We start from the raw sequence: 15193 nt of genomic DNA, 5'->3' as shown, positions 1-15193 counted from the left end.
GGACACACTCACAGGCTGCCTCCAGGAAACCTGGAAGAAGCATGTGGAATTTCAGTACATCCAGTTCTCAGCCTCCTTCTTATCCCAAGCATAAAACAAAGAGTGGCTAGAAAACAAGGTTTGAAGTCAAATAACAGCACCCTTAACAGCAGGAACTGATTATTATGGGTCTTTTTTTCTGTGTCTGGGATGAAAGGAGGGGAGAGGGCAAAACACACAAAGTAGAAGATATCCAAAAACTGAAAAGGAGCCAAAAGTCTGCACTTAGAGTTTGTATTAAATCACTTAAGACTTTCACACCCCTGCACATCAGCACATTCATCCTTGTATTTTTCTATACTCTCATCTCCAGGAAATGTAACACATACCAAGTACAACCAGCTGTCCCCCAGAAAAACACCACTCTAAGTGAGCGCTGGCTGCAGATTTCAAAGCAAGACCTGCATGAATGCTTTTTGCATTAATTAAGTAATCCACTCAAGTGTAGACTGTGCCTCTAAAAGCATCCCATTTGGGACTCCATCCTTCATGCAGGACATTTTAGGAAGTCATCCTTGACAGACTGCTTGTAAATCCTAGGAAAAAAATCACATTTGGCAAACAGGCTCTGCCTTAGTAAAACAATTCAGATCACTCAAAGTACCTCATTCTGCCAGCTACTTTATCTGCTTTTCACTGTCTTTCCACAACCACAAAGCTGCAGTAAATCTCACCTTCAGAGGGTCAACTTGAAAGTACAATAAGAGTTTTAGAGCTGGAAACACAGCTGAGATTCTGTTGTATCTCAATGACATGCTGTTCCCTTTTCCCTCCTCCCACACCACAACCATCTCTTCCTTAGGTAAGCTCCAACCTCTCTACAGTCTAGCAACTGTTTCTGGGTTTTTTCAGTCACTGTCCAGAAAAAAAACTGAAAAACTTTCATCTCTTTTAGGAACAGAATTGGTCAGTACAGAAAAGAACTCTCCACACCCTCATTCAAAATGGACAATATTGGGTTTTTAAAGGTAAGGTGAACAGGAAATCCTCTTGACAGAAAACACTAAGTTGTGACACACTCACACACACACACACCTTCCACCATGTCAGGAATCTTCAGTCTAGCTGTGTTTCCAAAAAGGGAAGAAAAAATTTAAGCTACCAGACTTAAGAACCAAAACTACGTGTTCTTTTGCTAAGTATGTATTAAGATGAGTATGGAAATGAAGCCTTTTCTTACCCTCTTATTTCAGCTTCAAATCAGATTTTAATTTTCTTCCAGTATTTCTGAAAGAGATCCCCCTTCTTCCATTTTCTATACCAGCAAAGAAAGGTGCTAAAACCAGTAGGGATAGGAGCCAAATCCACTCCCCTTCAAACATCACTGGAATTTTTTTAGCGCTGTGAAAACACAGATACTGCAAGGCTACATCCAGTTCAAGAATCGAGGGGGGGGTAAAAACAAAACAAAACATTCTCTAAGACTTTATTTTCCAGCTCTTCAGACAAATCCCATTGGATTATATCATTCATCTCTTACGCTGGGTTAGACCAGAATCAGAACGCACCCTTTACATTCAGATGCGATAATTCTGACCAACTTACCAATTTGGTAAGAAAATACCCAGACTGTAATGGAGGCATCTTCCAATAAAGATAAATTCACTAATAAATACCAGAGAAAATTGGAAGGAAAATGATATCCAGTTCAGAGGAAAGAAAAAAAAACAAGAAAAATATCAGAACCCCCACCAATTAAAAAAACAGTTTCACTATGCACATAATCAACAATTTGAGTACTAAGACAATTTTTGTTTCCAGTAGCTCCATGCAGAGCGTTATCACTAGATTTATTAACTGAAGGCATTGCTCAGATCAACTCAGATCTCAAGTTGAGTTCACTTTAAAACTTTTTCCCTTGAAGGGGCAATCCTAAGTTCTCTCCCCCCTTCTCAGCTGCATACTTTTCGGAAATACTCAAGAATTCAATGTGTTCAGTACCTCCTCCTCTTTCAAGTTTGGATTAAATTGGCAAAGCTGTGACAGTGAAGGGAGAGAAAAATGTATTCTTGTTTCCTAGGAAACTAGACTAAAACAGAATTCCAGAATTCGTCTCTTGATAAGATAGTATTTATCCAAAATATTACCCAACTTCAAGTTCATAAAAAACAACCAAACAACAAAGAAAACAAACCAACAAGAACAAACCCACAAAATACCCAACCCCACTATCTGATTGTTTCCCCAAAGGTAAACCACTGAGCCAACCCTGTGATGTGCTGCAGTTCCCACGTTCCCTCACTGCAACCCAGCACAGACAGTCCTGCTGCAGCACCAGCCCTTCCCTCCCCTCTCCAGAGCAGCCTGGATGTTGCCAAGCTCAGTTTCACAAGTCTCACTAACGAGGACCACCTGGGTGATGCAGCAGTTCCTGAGTAAACATGCACACATCGAACTACACAAACAAGACATTTTAACTTCTACAGAATCTCTATTCAGAAAATTAACAGAACATAAAGCCCAGAAGAAGCTTCTAATACAACTTGATATGAGCTGGATAACATTTCTAGAGGCCTTCAAGTCTTTTCAATGCTACATGATCTTGTTCTATTTAGTTTTTACCTTGATTATTTTCCTTATGTATTTGTTATGAATCAAATGAACTCACGTTCCTCTCTGCTAGCAATCATAAAACAAAAGAAACAGGACTAGAGAGCCAAAAAAAAAAAATCAAAGTACACTAGGGTTCAAAAATAAATATTTAAGAGACACTCACTGATGGCAATCTCTACAGGGAAGTTCTGCTCTTCCCTTAAGAAATTTTGAAGAATTCAGGAAGAATTGAGACATGTTTTTTGTTACCTCAAAAAAATTCAGAGGCATGACTTTTACCATACTAACTGGAATTATCACAACTGATATATTAATGAAATTATGATGTATTGAACAAGAATTTATTGATTTCACAGTACTCGGAAAGTATCATAACTTTTTAATTATTTTATTATAATTTTTAAAGTAAAAAGTACATTACTCTTAGTGCTTTAAAAAAAGCTTTTCTGTTTTGGAAGGCTTATAGGAGTAACCCCTAAATTTAAGGGTCACAAAACATCAGACCTGAAGAAGTGAGAAAGAGAAATTAGCTACACTTTTAATCAAAATGCAAGAACCTCAAAAGTCCCAAAGCAAAAGCTGTTTTGTCCCTTGCTTTTTTTGTGCTTGGAACAAACAAAATCAAAAAGCTTTAAAGTGCAATTTGACTGAATTTTTAAACAAAGTTATCTTTCAGAATCCTAAAAACAGCCTAACAACTGAATGCATACAGCATTTATCAATTATCTACAGTTTTCCTTTATGAAAGGTGATGTTACAATTCCAAAAGGGCATCCAGAGGTGAGATGACAAGTGAAAGCAGGAAGAGTGCGAAGTTTCTAGAGCAAAGTACTTGAAAAAAGAGCTACATGCAAGTTTCTCTGGCCATCAGGTTTTCCAGAAAACCAGCTCGCATAGTCACGTATCACAAGCAAGGACTGGTGATTTTTACTATGTAATGTACCAACAGTAGAGTCGTGACAGCACTGACGAGTCATTTCTGTGCAACAGACTGATTATTTTCCTGAAAAACTTAAAGACAGAAAAGGGATAGCCCATTCTACAAATCATGATTTACATCTTTGAAGACTGGAGTTAAAAGACATCAAGTTTCATTTCAGTTGCCATTTGCAGTACTTTTCCCACAAAAAATGGATTACTCTGTGGGCTAAAAGAAAATAGGGGAAATAATTATTAGGAGGCTGCAATCCTCTATAGGAAATTTTAGTCTAATCAAGGAGGAAGCTTTAAAAATCAAGCCAAGGACAAAACTGTTTTCTGGACATCCAGTGAGGACAGTGAAACTCTGCTTACTGCTTTAACCTCTCTCAAGTACACAAGACTCACAGACTGCAGTGGAGGCATTTTCAAATAAAAGTTACCAGTCACAGGTTGTCAGATGGTCCCTGTTAACTGATCCTTATGATCTCAATAGGCACTAAGAGAACAGTTAATGCTGTAAGAAAGCTGTTTAGTGTGGTTAAAAGTAATAATTTACAGCAGAAGTTCCTAACATTGATGTATCTTCTGAAGGCCAGTTCTGGAGAAATGCATTCAGGTGTGCTTAAGACTAAGAACTCCTGCTTCGAACACCTGGAAATACTTCGGAGAATTTAATTCCTCCAGTGCATCTGTCTAATGCTATTAAACTGGTCACTAAAACACACGACTTAAAAATTTTTCTCCCCTCCCACCAGAATATTTTTGATACTACAGCAAAATAATGATGCTTGACAGATGCAACTAAAACTAGAAGAGGCAAAATAAAACACAAAGCCTTTGTTGCAGAAATTTAAAAAAACCCCTTTGTCTAATCACATGACTGACAGGATAAAGATGAAGGAAGTCCATGAACCTTCATGGTGAACCAGACGAGCAGAAAAAAACCCACTTACTAGAAAAATATCAAAACATGATTTTGACACACAGAAAGAAAAGTTACTATGTAGTCAGAATTTAGATGTGTCCTTTTCATGAAGTGCACTTAACACGAACATTAGATTTGGTTGCTGTGTTTTCAAATCTGTTTACTCAGCATGAAAAGATTGCCTAAATTATTTAACCAATGCAAAAGAAAACCCAAAGTGTTTCATAAAAAGCAATTGTATAGGACAGACAACATTTCAAAAATAGTTGCACTTCAATTAAAGCATTTTGCTGGTATAGCCAGAATATTGCAGCTTTTGTAAGGGGAAATTGAGATGAAAAATAAATTCTCAATCTAATTGTAACCACTGTACACTGTTTTGCCCTCAACTGAGGCATTTTGATTTGAAAAAAGCTCTATAATTTTTGCTCTATAAACTTGTATAAATATTAAGAATATATGTTAGTAGGAAAAAACATGCAGGTCACTAGAAGGTTTTAGAATCAGCTTTTAGGAGCAAGCCACACAGCAGTCTCAGCATGTCATTGAGCAGCAAAACAGACTTAAGTAATGCTGATGTTATGATGCCTGAGATCCTAAAGCAAAAAATAACTTCCATTCCACCTACAAACAGTATCAACAGGTACTCATCAACAACTAACCTAAACCCTCAAGGCACCCCCAGTGCACCTTTTGTTTTGTGCCTCTTTAGACTTTGCTCCCATAAGCAAGAACTGTCTTCGCTGCATCCCTTGCACAGCACAGAACTCGCTGCCAATACTTGAATACAGAAATATAAGAATGCATTGGCATTTTCTTATCAAAAGGTGCAGGATACAAACCTCCAGGAAGATATGATTCACTTGCTGTGTCATCCCCATCATCCCCATCTTCATCATCACGACTCAATAAATTATTTACAGCAAGATTTACATCAAGATTTGTTCGCTGGAGTTCCCGAATAATAATACTTCTGGACTTTCCTTGTAAAACAACTTGTGCCTGTAAGAGTAGAGTGTAATTGTTTACTGGTCATTCTCAGTTTACCAACCTTTACTTCTAAGAAAAGAATGCTTACTTCTAAAAGAAGTCAAATAAAACCCACAGGTCAATCACAGTAGGTACAGACAGAGGCTCATATCAGTTTTTCTCAGTATCTTGTACTAGAGATCAAGCTTTCTCTCAGTTTCAGCTTGGCTACTGATTTTCAATTTTGGTGCTGAATTTCCTAAAGGATTCTTAGAATCTACTTCTTGGAATGCTTAATGCTGTAGTTAAAGGATAAGCGAAATCTACAGAAACATACAAAACATTCTCAAACCCAGGAGTGTTTAAACTTAGTATGTCAATCAACAGAGTTTGCAATCAACTTGTTCCAAAACTACACCTCAATCCCTGCCTGGTTTCTTTCTGCTGTCCTCCAAAACGTAACCACCTTATTGCCTTTATTTTCCTCATCATTCTGCCTCTAAAGGCTTATCTTCAGCTGTTTCTGCAACATTTAAGACTTTATTAAAAAAGAGCAAATGCAGATAAAACCTTCCAAATGTTAAATAGATGCAATGAATTTACAAAAAAACCCAGAGAATTCTGGTCTGTTCCACTAAGTCCAGGACTCAGAGCACTTTGTTTTTCCAGATTACCCTCTACTGAATGTCAGAGATGATGAGAGTTCTGGAAGATCAAAAATTCTGTGAAGAACAAAGAATGAGTACTGGGTATCTTCATAACACAGTAAAAGTGAGGCACCAAACAAAAAAAAAAGGGACATTCTAACAGCACACAAAGGTAAACTTTGTTGGAACATTCTATGCCAGAAGCATAGAGATTTTTGAGATTCTGTAGAATGTACCTTCACACTATCTGTGAAGATCTTTCTCATTGCTCTGCTTTAGAGTTACCTCAAAATTGTATTAGACACCATCTGTTTTAAAGGTAGACAAAGTATGCTATTAAGGAAAAAAAAAAGAAAAAAGAAAGCAAAATATTGCAGCAAGGGAAGCAAAGCTGATCATCTTTGGCCTAGCAACAAACATCTGTATTTCAAATGCAGACCAGCAACTAGTTTTAAACTAATAGCTACAATGCATTTATTAGTCACATACTATTTTTTTCAAATATGGAGAAAAATGTTTTAATAAATTCCATTTAGTGCATTAAGAGGCAAAAGCAGAGCAATTTATACCCAACATTCATCAGTTACATTTATAAAAAATTAAATAGAGGTGTCTAGGAAGAAAAGCTATTAGTATTTTAAAGAGCTTAAATATATTCAGTGACTTTCAGTTAAATCTAAAACTGATCATTTCTTTTATCAGTCAACCTGCCCTCCTTCCTTACACTCTTTCAAGACACTTAATGCTTGATGCTGTTCTCAAATACTTTATTTTCTCACTAAATCTCCCACCTGCAACTGAGCATGGCCTTCCTCATCTAGATTAAACATATACCTTGTCTAGGAGAAGTTTGGGAAATGAAAATTCTAGAATCCAAAAGTCTATCACTCCCACTCCATGCTTAAGAATAAAACCAATTCATCACAGAAAGTCAATCTCTTAATTATATGCCATTACTTTGCGGAGAAAATGCACCACTACAACACCCTCCTGTACACGTGCTGTGAGAAACTCTCCAAGTTTTCGCCAACAAGCAGTTTCTGGCTCATGTACCTGTGAAATGAGTTCCTCTGGAATGACTGACGCTGGAATCACCGGCTGTGGTTGACTCCCCAGCAGTCCAGATCCTCTGTCACGTCCTGTGCGAATCACCCTGGTCTGCCTTCGGGAATCCCGAGCTGCAGCTGATGATCTACCAGAAGATCCTCCTCCACTTCCACCAACCCCTGAACTCCAGCGACTTCTAGAAGATTTAGATTATTTATTTTTTTCATACAGCCGCAAATTTTGGGGACTTCTGCAAGAAGTCTTTAGTTTTATTAATATTAATAACTTGCAAATAGCCTCTGAAAAATACTGCAGCTTGAATTCATAGACAAAAAGTAAGAACAGGAGCACCAAACAATTGATAAACTTCTGAAATACACAGAAAAACAAAAAAAACAAGGACTGCAACTGGAAGTTGTGTTCTTTCCCACTCATAGAGCTGTGTGGATGTATACATACAAAAATATACCCATGGATCAATTCCCAGATTTTCCAAAAGCGAGAGTAGCAGCAGCAGAACATCTTACACTAAGCTGTCAGCTTCCTGCTATAAAAGCACACATGCAGCAGTTTCATGGACAGTGGCTCTGACAGAAGGTCACTGTACTCAGACATGTCTTCTAAAGATTCTGATACTTGATTTACCTTAAGAAACTGCTGAAGATTACACTGTAAAAATCAAGTAATCTTCACTGCAAAAGAAATCTTACACCATATAGCTCTCTGATTCTCACAGACGGTTTTCAAGATACTCTACTCTGTACATATTCCTATTGCAGAAACCAACATCAACTTTATATATTGCAAAAACATGCCTGAACTGACTGAACAGCTTTTTCATTTCTATGAATCAGTATCAAAACAAGGGAGCAAAAGGGCACTGAATTGTATAAAGAGCCAAATCACCAGCATTACAATTACCCGCTAACTTCACTTCCCACCACGGAACTGTATCAAGCAAATCCAGTTGAACATAAGACAAGATACTCTGTTGCCATGAAGGGCAAGAGATTCCTGTTTGTTCTTCAACGTTAACTTGATCTTGCAACAGACCTTAAAGGATATTGTGTGGTATTACTGCTATTTAACAATCAGTATCAGTAGAACTTTCCCCTTATCAATCACTTTAAATCTCAATCTCCTTTCAAGAAAAACATTTAAAATTATAAATGAAAAAAGGTAAGTTCTCTGAAACAGTATCAAATAAATTTATGTTAAAAGTCTATCACATCTAGCTATTAAAAGCTAATTAGTTAAGAATACTTGTCTTACATTTTAAGGCTTAAGTTGATTACTAACATCCTTCTCTTTTTTTACTGGGTTTTCTTTTTCCTGCTGACAAGGCCATGCAACCACAGAGTAACTCGGGTGTCTGCCTAAGACAAGGCCCTGTCAGACACATCCACATTCTCAGGATTCTGGCCTGTGACCACACAGACCGTGACAAGACAACAACCAATTCAAGGATGGCTCCACGAAAAATCTTGTCTCATGAGTTAGAAAGAGAATTCTAGAAAAAAGTTACTACTGAAAATAGAAAAAAAAAACACCTCAAAACAAGGAAGAATGTGACATTCTAAATAAAATGAACACATTAATCTGTTCTAAAAGGGGGAAAAGAACAGGGCTATGGGGAATTCACATTCTACCTCCACAGCAATTCTCAGTTCAGGTCTCAGCAGGGAGGTTTGGGTTTAAAGTAAAAGTTCCATATCAGATATTAATACTTACTACAGATACTTTTTCTACCTTAAGTTATAAACTAACAATGACATAGTTTAGACATCTAACAGTTAAAACCATCTCTATTCATATAATAATTAAAATAGTCCCTGTGTGTCCTAACTTGGTTCTGTTAAGGAGAATAATGACACAGCCACTGCTATTAAAGCTGTCTAAACCTAAAATAAATATTAATATAGAACAGAAATCTTTGAGCTCATTTCTGTTCACCTGCCAGTTTACCACATCTCTCCACTGTGCAGCAGCAATATCCAAATTCAGTTATCTAATCTAAGGGCTCTACAGTTTGAGTGTTTTTAGACTCAATTTATTAAGTTATTCTCTTCATTTAACAGAGTAGTTATAGAGCCTACTGCTACTCTACTAGTTCAGTGATTTTCAGCTACCTAGTTCTGAAACATGCAAGGGAAGACATTAAGAAGCCCTCAGGGTTGGCCTGCTAAGCACACAGGTTCAAACAATTTCAACCACTTGTCCTCGCTAAAAATAACAACGAAAAAATGTATCAGATTTCCCACAGTAAGTTTTTAAACATGACAATACCAGTTTGCCTTTACCATTTAACACATGGATTTTTAGGTTCAGATGCACAATGTTTTCACAAAAAGTTCGGGAAGGTAATGGGGTAGGTTATTTTTCATGCAACTAAGGCCCAAATTAAATCAGTTTATTTGGTGATATAAACAACAAATCTGCTGTCAGAGAAAAGCTGCAGTTCCTCCCTCTTAAATCGTTCACATGCTGAAATCACAGCTTGTAAACACAGTTCTCCTCACTGCAGTTAGGAGGAAGCAGCACAGTTTGACATGTCTTAGAAAAATGAAGAGATCACTGTGATTGTGTAACAAAGATTAATATACATTTCTATAAAAAGGGACACCATCAATTTTAAAGCTAATGATAAGAAAATCTTATTTAGCATATAGGACAATTTTAAAGGTTCTGAGAGACAACTTTTTCCAAATGTTCCCTTCCTATCACTATGAACAGGACTCCAGCTATCAAAACACTGGCCATGGCCTGGGGAAGGAGAGGAAGGCACAATGCAGATAATGGAGGTTCTTCCTGCATACATGCACTCATGTTCTTTATGCTTCTAGCCTATCATGGTTTAAATTGATAGTGTCCCTCTAAAGAACTGCTTTGCAAAAATGAAGGAACTAACAAAACATTCAAAAAAAGACAACACAGCCAAAACCAAATTATTCTTCACGTATATATGAAGAACTCTCCATATCCCAGATGCTGAAGGATCACTTAAATGTCTTATTTTAACCAAGTAAAGTATTTTTTATTACACCCTGCCTATACAACTGCTGTAGTTATATGTTCCCTTACACATACTGCATACAGTTTATATATGTGTATACACATATACTCAAATATGGAACAAACAGATTGCAGCCTCAATCCTATCAAAACTTACCCAAGGGTGTTGCCTGCCAGTCTGCCCAGAGTTTCAGAACCAGACAGAAACCATGGGGAGTCACTAGTCCTGCCTGGCCTGGATGTCCTTCCTGCCCCTGAGCCACTGCTCAACTTTGAACTGAAAGTAAAAGATGGTAAATCAGTCACAAAACAATCCCAAATGGGTTAAGAACAAAACCTGGAATCCCAGGTTAAAATTCTCAGGGACTTAGTCTGGTAACATACCAGCTTAAGCAACACCCTTGGGGAATATTCCAAACTAATCTAACTGTATATTAAGACATACACTGCAAAAAGGAAGTGGAAAGCATGCCTAGCAGACCTTATGTACATCAGCAATCCATAACAGCACAGTTGCAAGCACATATTGAGCTAATTAGTGATTTGAGTGAGCCACTGTGCTGAGTTTCCGTCAGCATAACGTACAAATTGTGATCAGCAGGTGTTCTACCCATAAACCTGACCTGAGCACTCCACTTCGATATTAAGTGGTTTACACTCAAATATAAACCATTAAATAATCTCATCAGGGAGGACTTACCTGGACCAAAGAACACAGGTCTAGAAAGTGAGCCTCACAGATGGGACCACTTTCAGAGTGGATTATACACAAAGCTCAACAATTTAACACAGTTTTCTTTCACAAGGATTATTTTTGGAGGAGTTTGTTTTTTGAACTTAAAGAGGCCCTGTCTTTTAGAATGGCATCTACTATTTCTTCCTACACCAGTTTGTCAGACTAGGCTGTTTGGCTGCATCACCAATACCCATGGTTTCTCTACTCAAGGTAACCATTCCAAAAGCAATCTACTTTGAAAACAAACAAATAAAAGCAAAATCAAAAAAGCAGCCAAGCTGCTTATCAAGTTCAAAAGAATATTTTACAAGAAAAGCAATTCTTACCCATCACTGTTCTCAGGTTTACCCAATTCCAATCTGTCTGGTTGAACTGAAAAACCAATCCTGCAGACTCTACCATCCTGTATTTAGAACAAGAAAAGCAAGTGTTCAAAATTGCAATGTAAGACAAGTTACAGAAAAAATACAAACACAGGTCTTCAGTTACCGAAGAATGTTGATCAATTTTGTGTTAGAAGAACTAATTTTAACTGTATGGTTTCAAGTTTGTTATCTGAGGAGATTTCAGTAATTTACCTCAAGAAGAAACGCAGCGTGATTTGGTCCCACCACACACTGTTTGATAGTGGCCTGTTCCAATACATTCAGGGGAGGGTGGCTGAAAATAAAAAGTGAAAATATGGAACATTTTAAAATATTTAAAACATGAAGAAAAAACCATCTAAGTTGTATATGAAAGGAAAGCTGTGCAGTGATGGTTACCAATATGAAAAACAGTCAAGAACGACTAAACGTGCAATATTTAAAGACACTGTGATTTATTTTTGGTCATTAAGCACATAACACGCAGGGGAAAAAAACTTTAAAAGAGATAGAGTTTTAAATGTGATCATCAACAAAAAACTTCAAAGTAAGGAGTCTATGATTTCAACAGGAGGATATTTAATAACATTTTTTCCCAGCTGAAAACCTCCCGTTTTCTTCCTGTGTTATCTGAAGCATTTCTGGTCTTTGGTATTAATAGTATTGAGGATTTCTATGGCTACATCTACAGTACAATCACCTGCTTCTTGCTGCTGAGAAACTGCACTTTCCCAAATGATTTACAGCAGCGTGTGACGTGGCTTACCTGTTTAAATTATATTTGTTCAGCTTCTCTGAAACTTCTCTCAATCTGAAACAAAAAGAAATTAAGCTGTTATTTGACGACATATTCCAGAGTACTCAACAGCCACTTACAAACCATGTTTAGGACTTTATGGGAGTAACTTACTACATTTAATGAAGCTTGATATAAATACTACCAGGTGCTGGGAGTCTGTGTAAGAACTGGATAGTATTCAGCTTCAAATCAGGTTTTGGGTTGGAGGTTTCTTTGCTTTGGAGTTTTAGCCTTGTCACAGAATGACATTTTCTTACATTTCTGGGTGTTTCACAAGCCACTATCAAATAACCCACCTACTCCTGTCTGATTACAGCCATTTACAACTTCACATACAAAATAAGAGACGAAAGAATGAGCATTAGCTGTGGATATACTTGCATTTCCTTGTATAAGCCTGAATACAGTATCCCAGAGCAGACAAGATGATCATTTTCTAGGAAACCCGAGAATGTGGCACATCAGACAAAAAATATGACAGTAAGTTCCCCAAAGCAGAAAAGACAGGAAAACAGATGTACAAAAGCCAGCACCAAAAGGGACAAACAACCAATCCTGACTAGTAGAAGAAACAATCTAGAGAAACACCACTATTTACACAGTTATGTAAAACACTACCTTTACTACAAGGTAAGGAATGTTTCCGAAGGTACTTTCATCTCATTTTCATGGCACCTCACCAAATGGAAGGGCAGAACACAAAAAAGGGCCAACCCACAGACCACTCCTGCTTAGAGAGCAGTGTCCAAAGTGGAAAAACAAGAAGAGTAATTTCTAAGGTAATTTCCAATACACTTAGGAAAGATTCTCTACAGGCAGCAAAGATACTCTTGTAATATCAGGTAGTCATTTCAGTTAAAGCTTGGGCTCTTTTGTTCCCAGAGGAGACAAACAATCTGAAAAAGGCCCTAGAGACCTTCCACCTGCATTCGGAGTATTTACATAAGATATACATAGTATTTACATAAATACATTAAATACATAAGTATTTACATATGATATAAAATCTAGATGAACCCCATAAAAATTATGCAAGGTCTTCTAAGCCAAGAAAAAAGTTTTCAGCTTTGGTATCATGTTCATCCTAGCATGGATCACCATCACCTTTCTAAACCTAACAAAAAGACATGCACATCAGCACTGCTCTCCTCTGTCTGAATCCATGTCTCTAAATCCTTTATTTTCACTTGCATCACTTCAGTTTCTACACACAGACTCCTATGGACAACAGGCTTCAGATACTTACAAACCCTGAGCATGAGAAAGAATACAGATTAGAGGTACAAACAGTCAAATCTTAACATTATCAATAGTGTTTAACAAGTACTTGTCCTGAGGGAAAAAATAGGAAAAAAATATGTATGTCTGCTTGAGAAACAAGGTAATTTATACTGATAGAAATAACTCCGTGCCCAAGAAGAAAGGACCACAGTGAAAAGACAGCAGGAAGGGAGGGAACGTGCTTAGCATTGCCTTTTGCCACCCAAGCCAAGCTGCTGGTTTGTAAGCAGGCAATTTCAAACTCCCAATTTCACACAGGGCAAGAGTACACGGGCAGGTAAAGCTTCTGTGAAGACAGTCCACAAAAGGAAAAGAGAAAAAACAAACTTCACACACAAAGTATGGGAAAGGTACCCCACAAAAGTGAACTGCTGTGGGAGGCAGTAGAATGACCCCCAAAGATGAATGGCACACACTCCACAGCTTATCCTACAGTTTTATAAAGCAAGCAGGGATCTGTGTATAATGTATGACAAGCTAAACATCCCTGAAGTTTCATGTCTTAGGTGTACCACCTAACAGCTTCCCATCAGGAGCAGTTTCCCATTAACTTTTCTCTCTTGGCAGGAGTTTTAATTACAGAATAGGAAAATCTGCCTTTAATTCACTGCATGGCCTGTAAGAAGAGCTGATGTCAAAAAAGTAGCACTTCACTGGAGATGGTTACTAGACTAGTCTATGAGCAACACTTAAAGCTTCCTTATCTGAGCCTTGTGTCACAAAATCTGAGCACTGCCAAAGAAATAGACACTCTGCAATCTGAAAAAAAAATCACCATCATTTCATCCCTGTAAAAAATAATGATGTAATAGGAAAGAAATATGCACAGAAAGCTAAGACCTGAATACTCAGTGAATCCATGAGTAACACCAGTCTCAAGAGAGCAGGTCTATCTGCAGCAAGCACAGGTCAAAAAAGATCTAACACTGTTGAAAAGAGGCTGCTGACAACCTTTAAGGAGGAGGAGCAGAGAAGGATACAGAAAGAAAAAAAAGACGATCTCCTGCCCCAACCATCTCATATGCAACTGCTGTAACAGCACAATTACCAAGTCCTGCCTATAAGCTCAGAGATCCAGGAGGACCTGAATGTGATGCAGAACACCACCAAGTGCAAAGCAGCTGTTCCCCAGCTCCTGTCCCTGCTGGGCTGGGGGCTTCACCCCCACTCCCCTTCCTTGTGCTGGCACCGGCATTCCCAGGAACACCCATCACAAAACTAAACCAGCAGGAAAACAAGAAAAAGCAGAAGGATGTGTTTGCACACTCTGTATGGAGAATATGTCTCTGCAAATAAAAACTTCTAATAATTTTACAAAAACATTTCCTGCAGCAATCTGAGCCCTTTTACCTGCACCATGGCAGGGTATTGTATCACCCACTCTTCTTGAAGGAAAAAGCTTATTTAAGATCAGGTTAATTTTAACAATACAATGCTATAATTTCAACTTGTGGTGCACTGGAGGAAGAGGTACAGGCAAAGATGATTTAATCAATTCTCACATTAAGAAAGGTCAACAATTCCACTAAAACCTTTCTGTGATAAAATAATCTCCAATACAAGTGCCTCAACAGGCTATGCTTTGAAACATTTTCATTAAAGACAATTAAACTATTTCAAAGGACCAAGTCAGAAGGAACATGTATTTTGATCACAAACAAAGATTTTTGGGGAAATGGTCTAGCTTGGCAATGCTTTTAGATAAGAAGTTTAGTGACATGTCTCCTGTATCAAGACACACATTCTTTAAATATTCTTACTGAAATTCACCCAAAAACATTTGTGAGGAAAACACAGTCAGTTTGCCCAAGCCAAGCATGGATTTTTTCAATTTCCAGTTCTGCAGCCACAATTTCTTGCCTCTACAAACTGATGAGAATAGAAGAAAACTACGTTCAC

General features: G+C 37.7%; 1 protein-coding gene across 1 annotated transcript in view; it reads right to left on the bottom strand.

Annotated features, from left to right (window-relative positions):
• Nucleotides 1–15193, bottom strand: part of UBR5 (ubiquitin protein ligase E3 component n-recognin 5) — an 81936-nt gene that overhangs the window by 52015 nt on the left and 14728 nt on the right. The window contains exons 2-7 of the mRNA XM_071554055.1: nucleotides 11981–12025; nucleotides 11428–11509; nucleotides 11176–11252; nucleotides 10271–10390; nucleotides 7108–7297; nucleotides 5281–5440 (exon numbers count right to left, since the gene is read on the bottom strand). Coding sequence (XP_071410156.1) covers nucleotides 5281–5440; nucleotides 7108–7297; nucleotides 10271–10390; nucleotides 11176–11252; nucleotides 11428–11509; nucleotides 11981–12025 — 674 coding nt within the window. The remainder of the gene's footprint in view (nucleotides 1–5280; nucleotides 5441–7107; nucleotides 7298–10270; nucleotides 10391–11175; nucleotides 11253–11427; nucleotides 11510–11980; nucleotides 12026–15193) is intronic.

This window comes from Pithys albifrons, chromosome 4 (assembly GCF_047495875.1).
Source record: "Pithys albifrons albifrons isolate INPA30051 chromosome 4, PitAlb_v1, whole genome shotgun sequence".
Taxonomy (NCBI): Eukaryota; Metazoa; Chordata; class Aves; order Passeriformes; family Thamnophilidae; genus Pithys; species Pithys albifrons.
The sequence above is the reverse complement of the archived record's forward strand: the minus strand, read 5'-3'. Positions and strand labels throughout refer to the sequence as shown.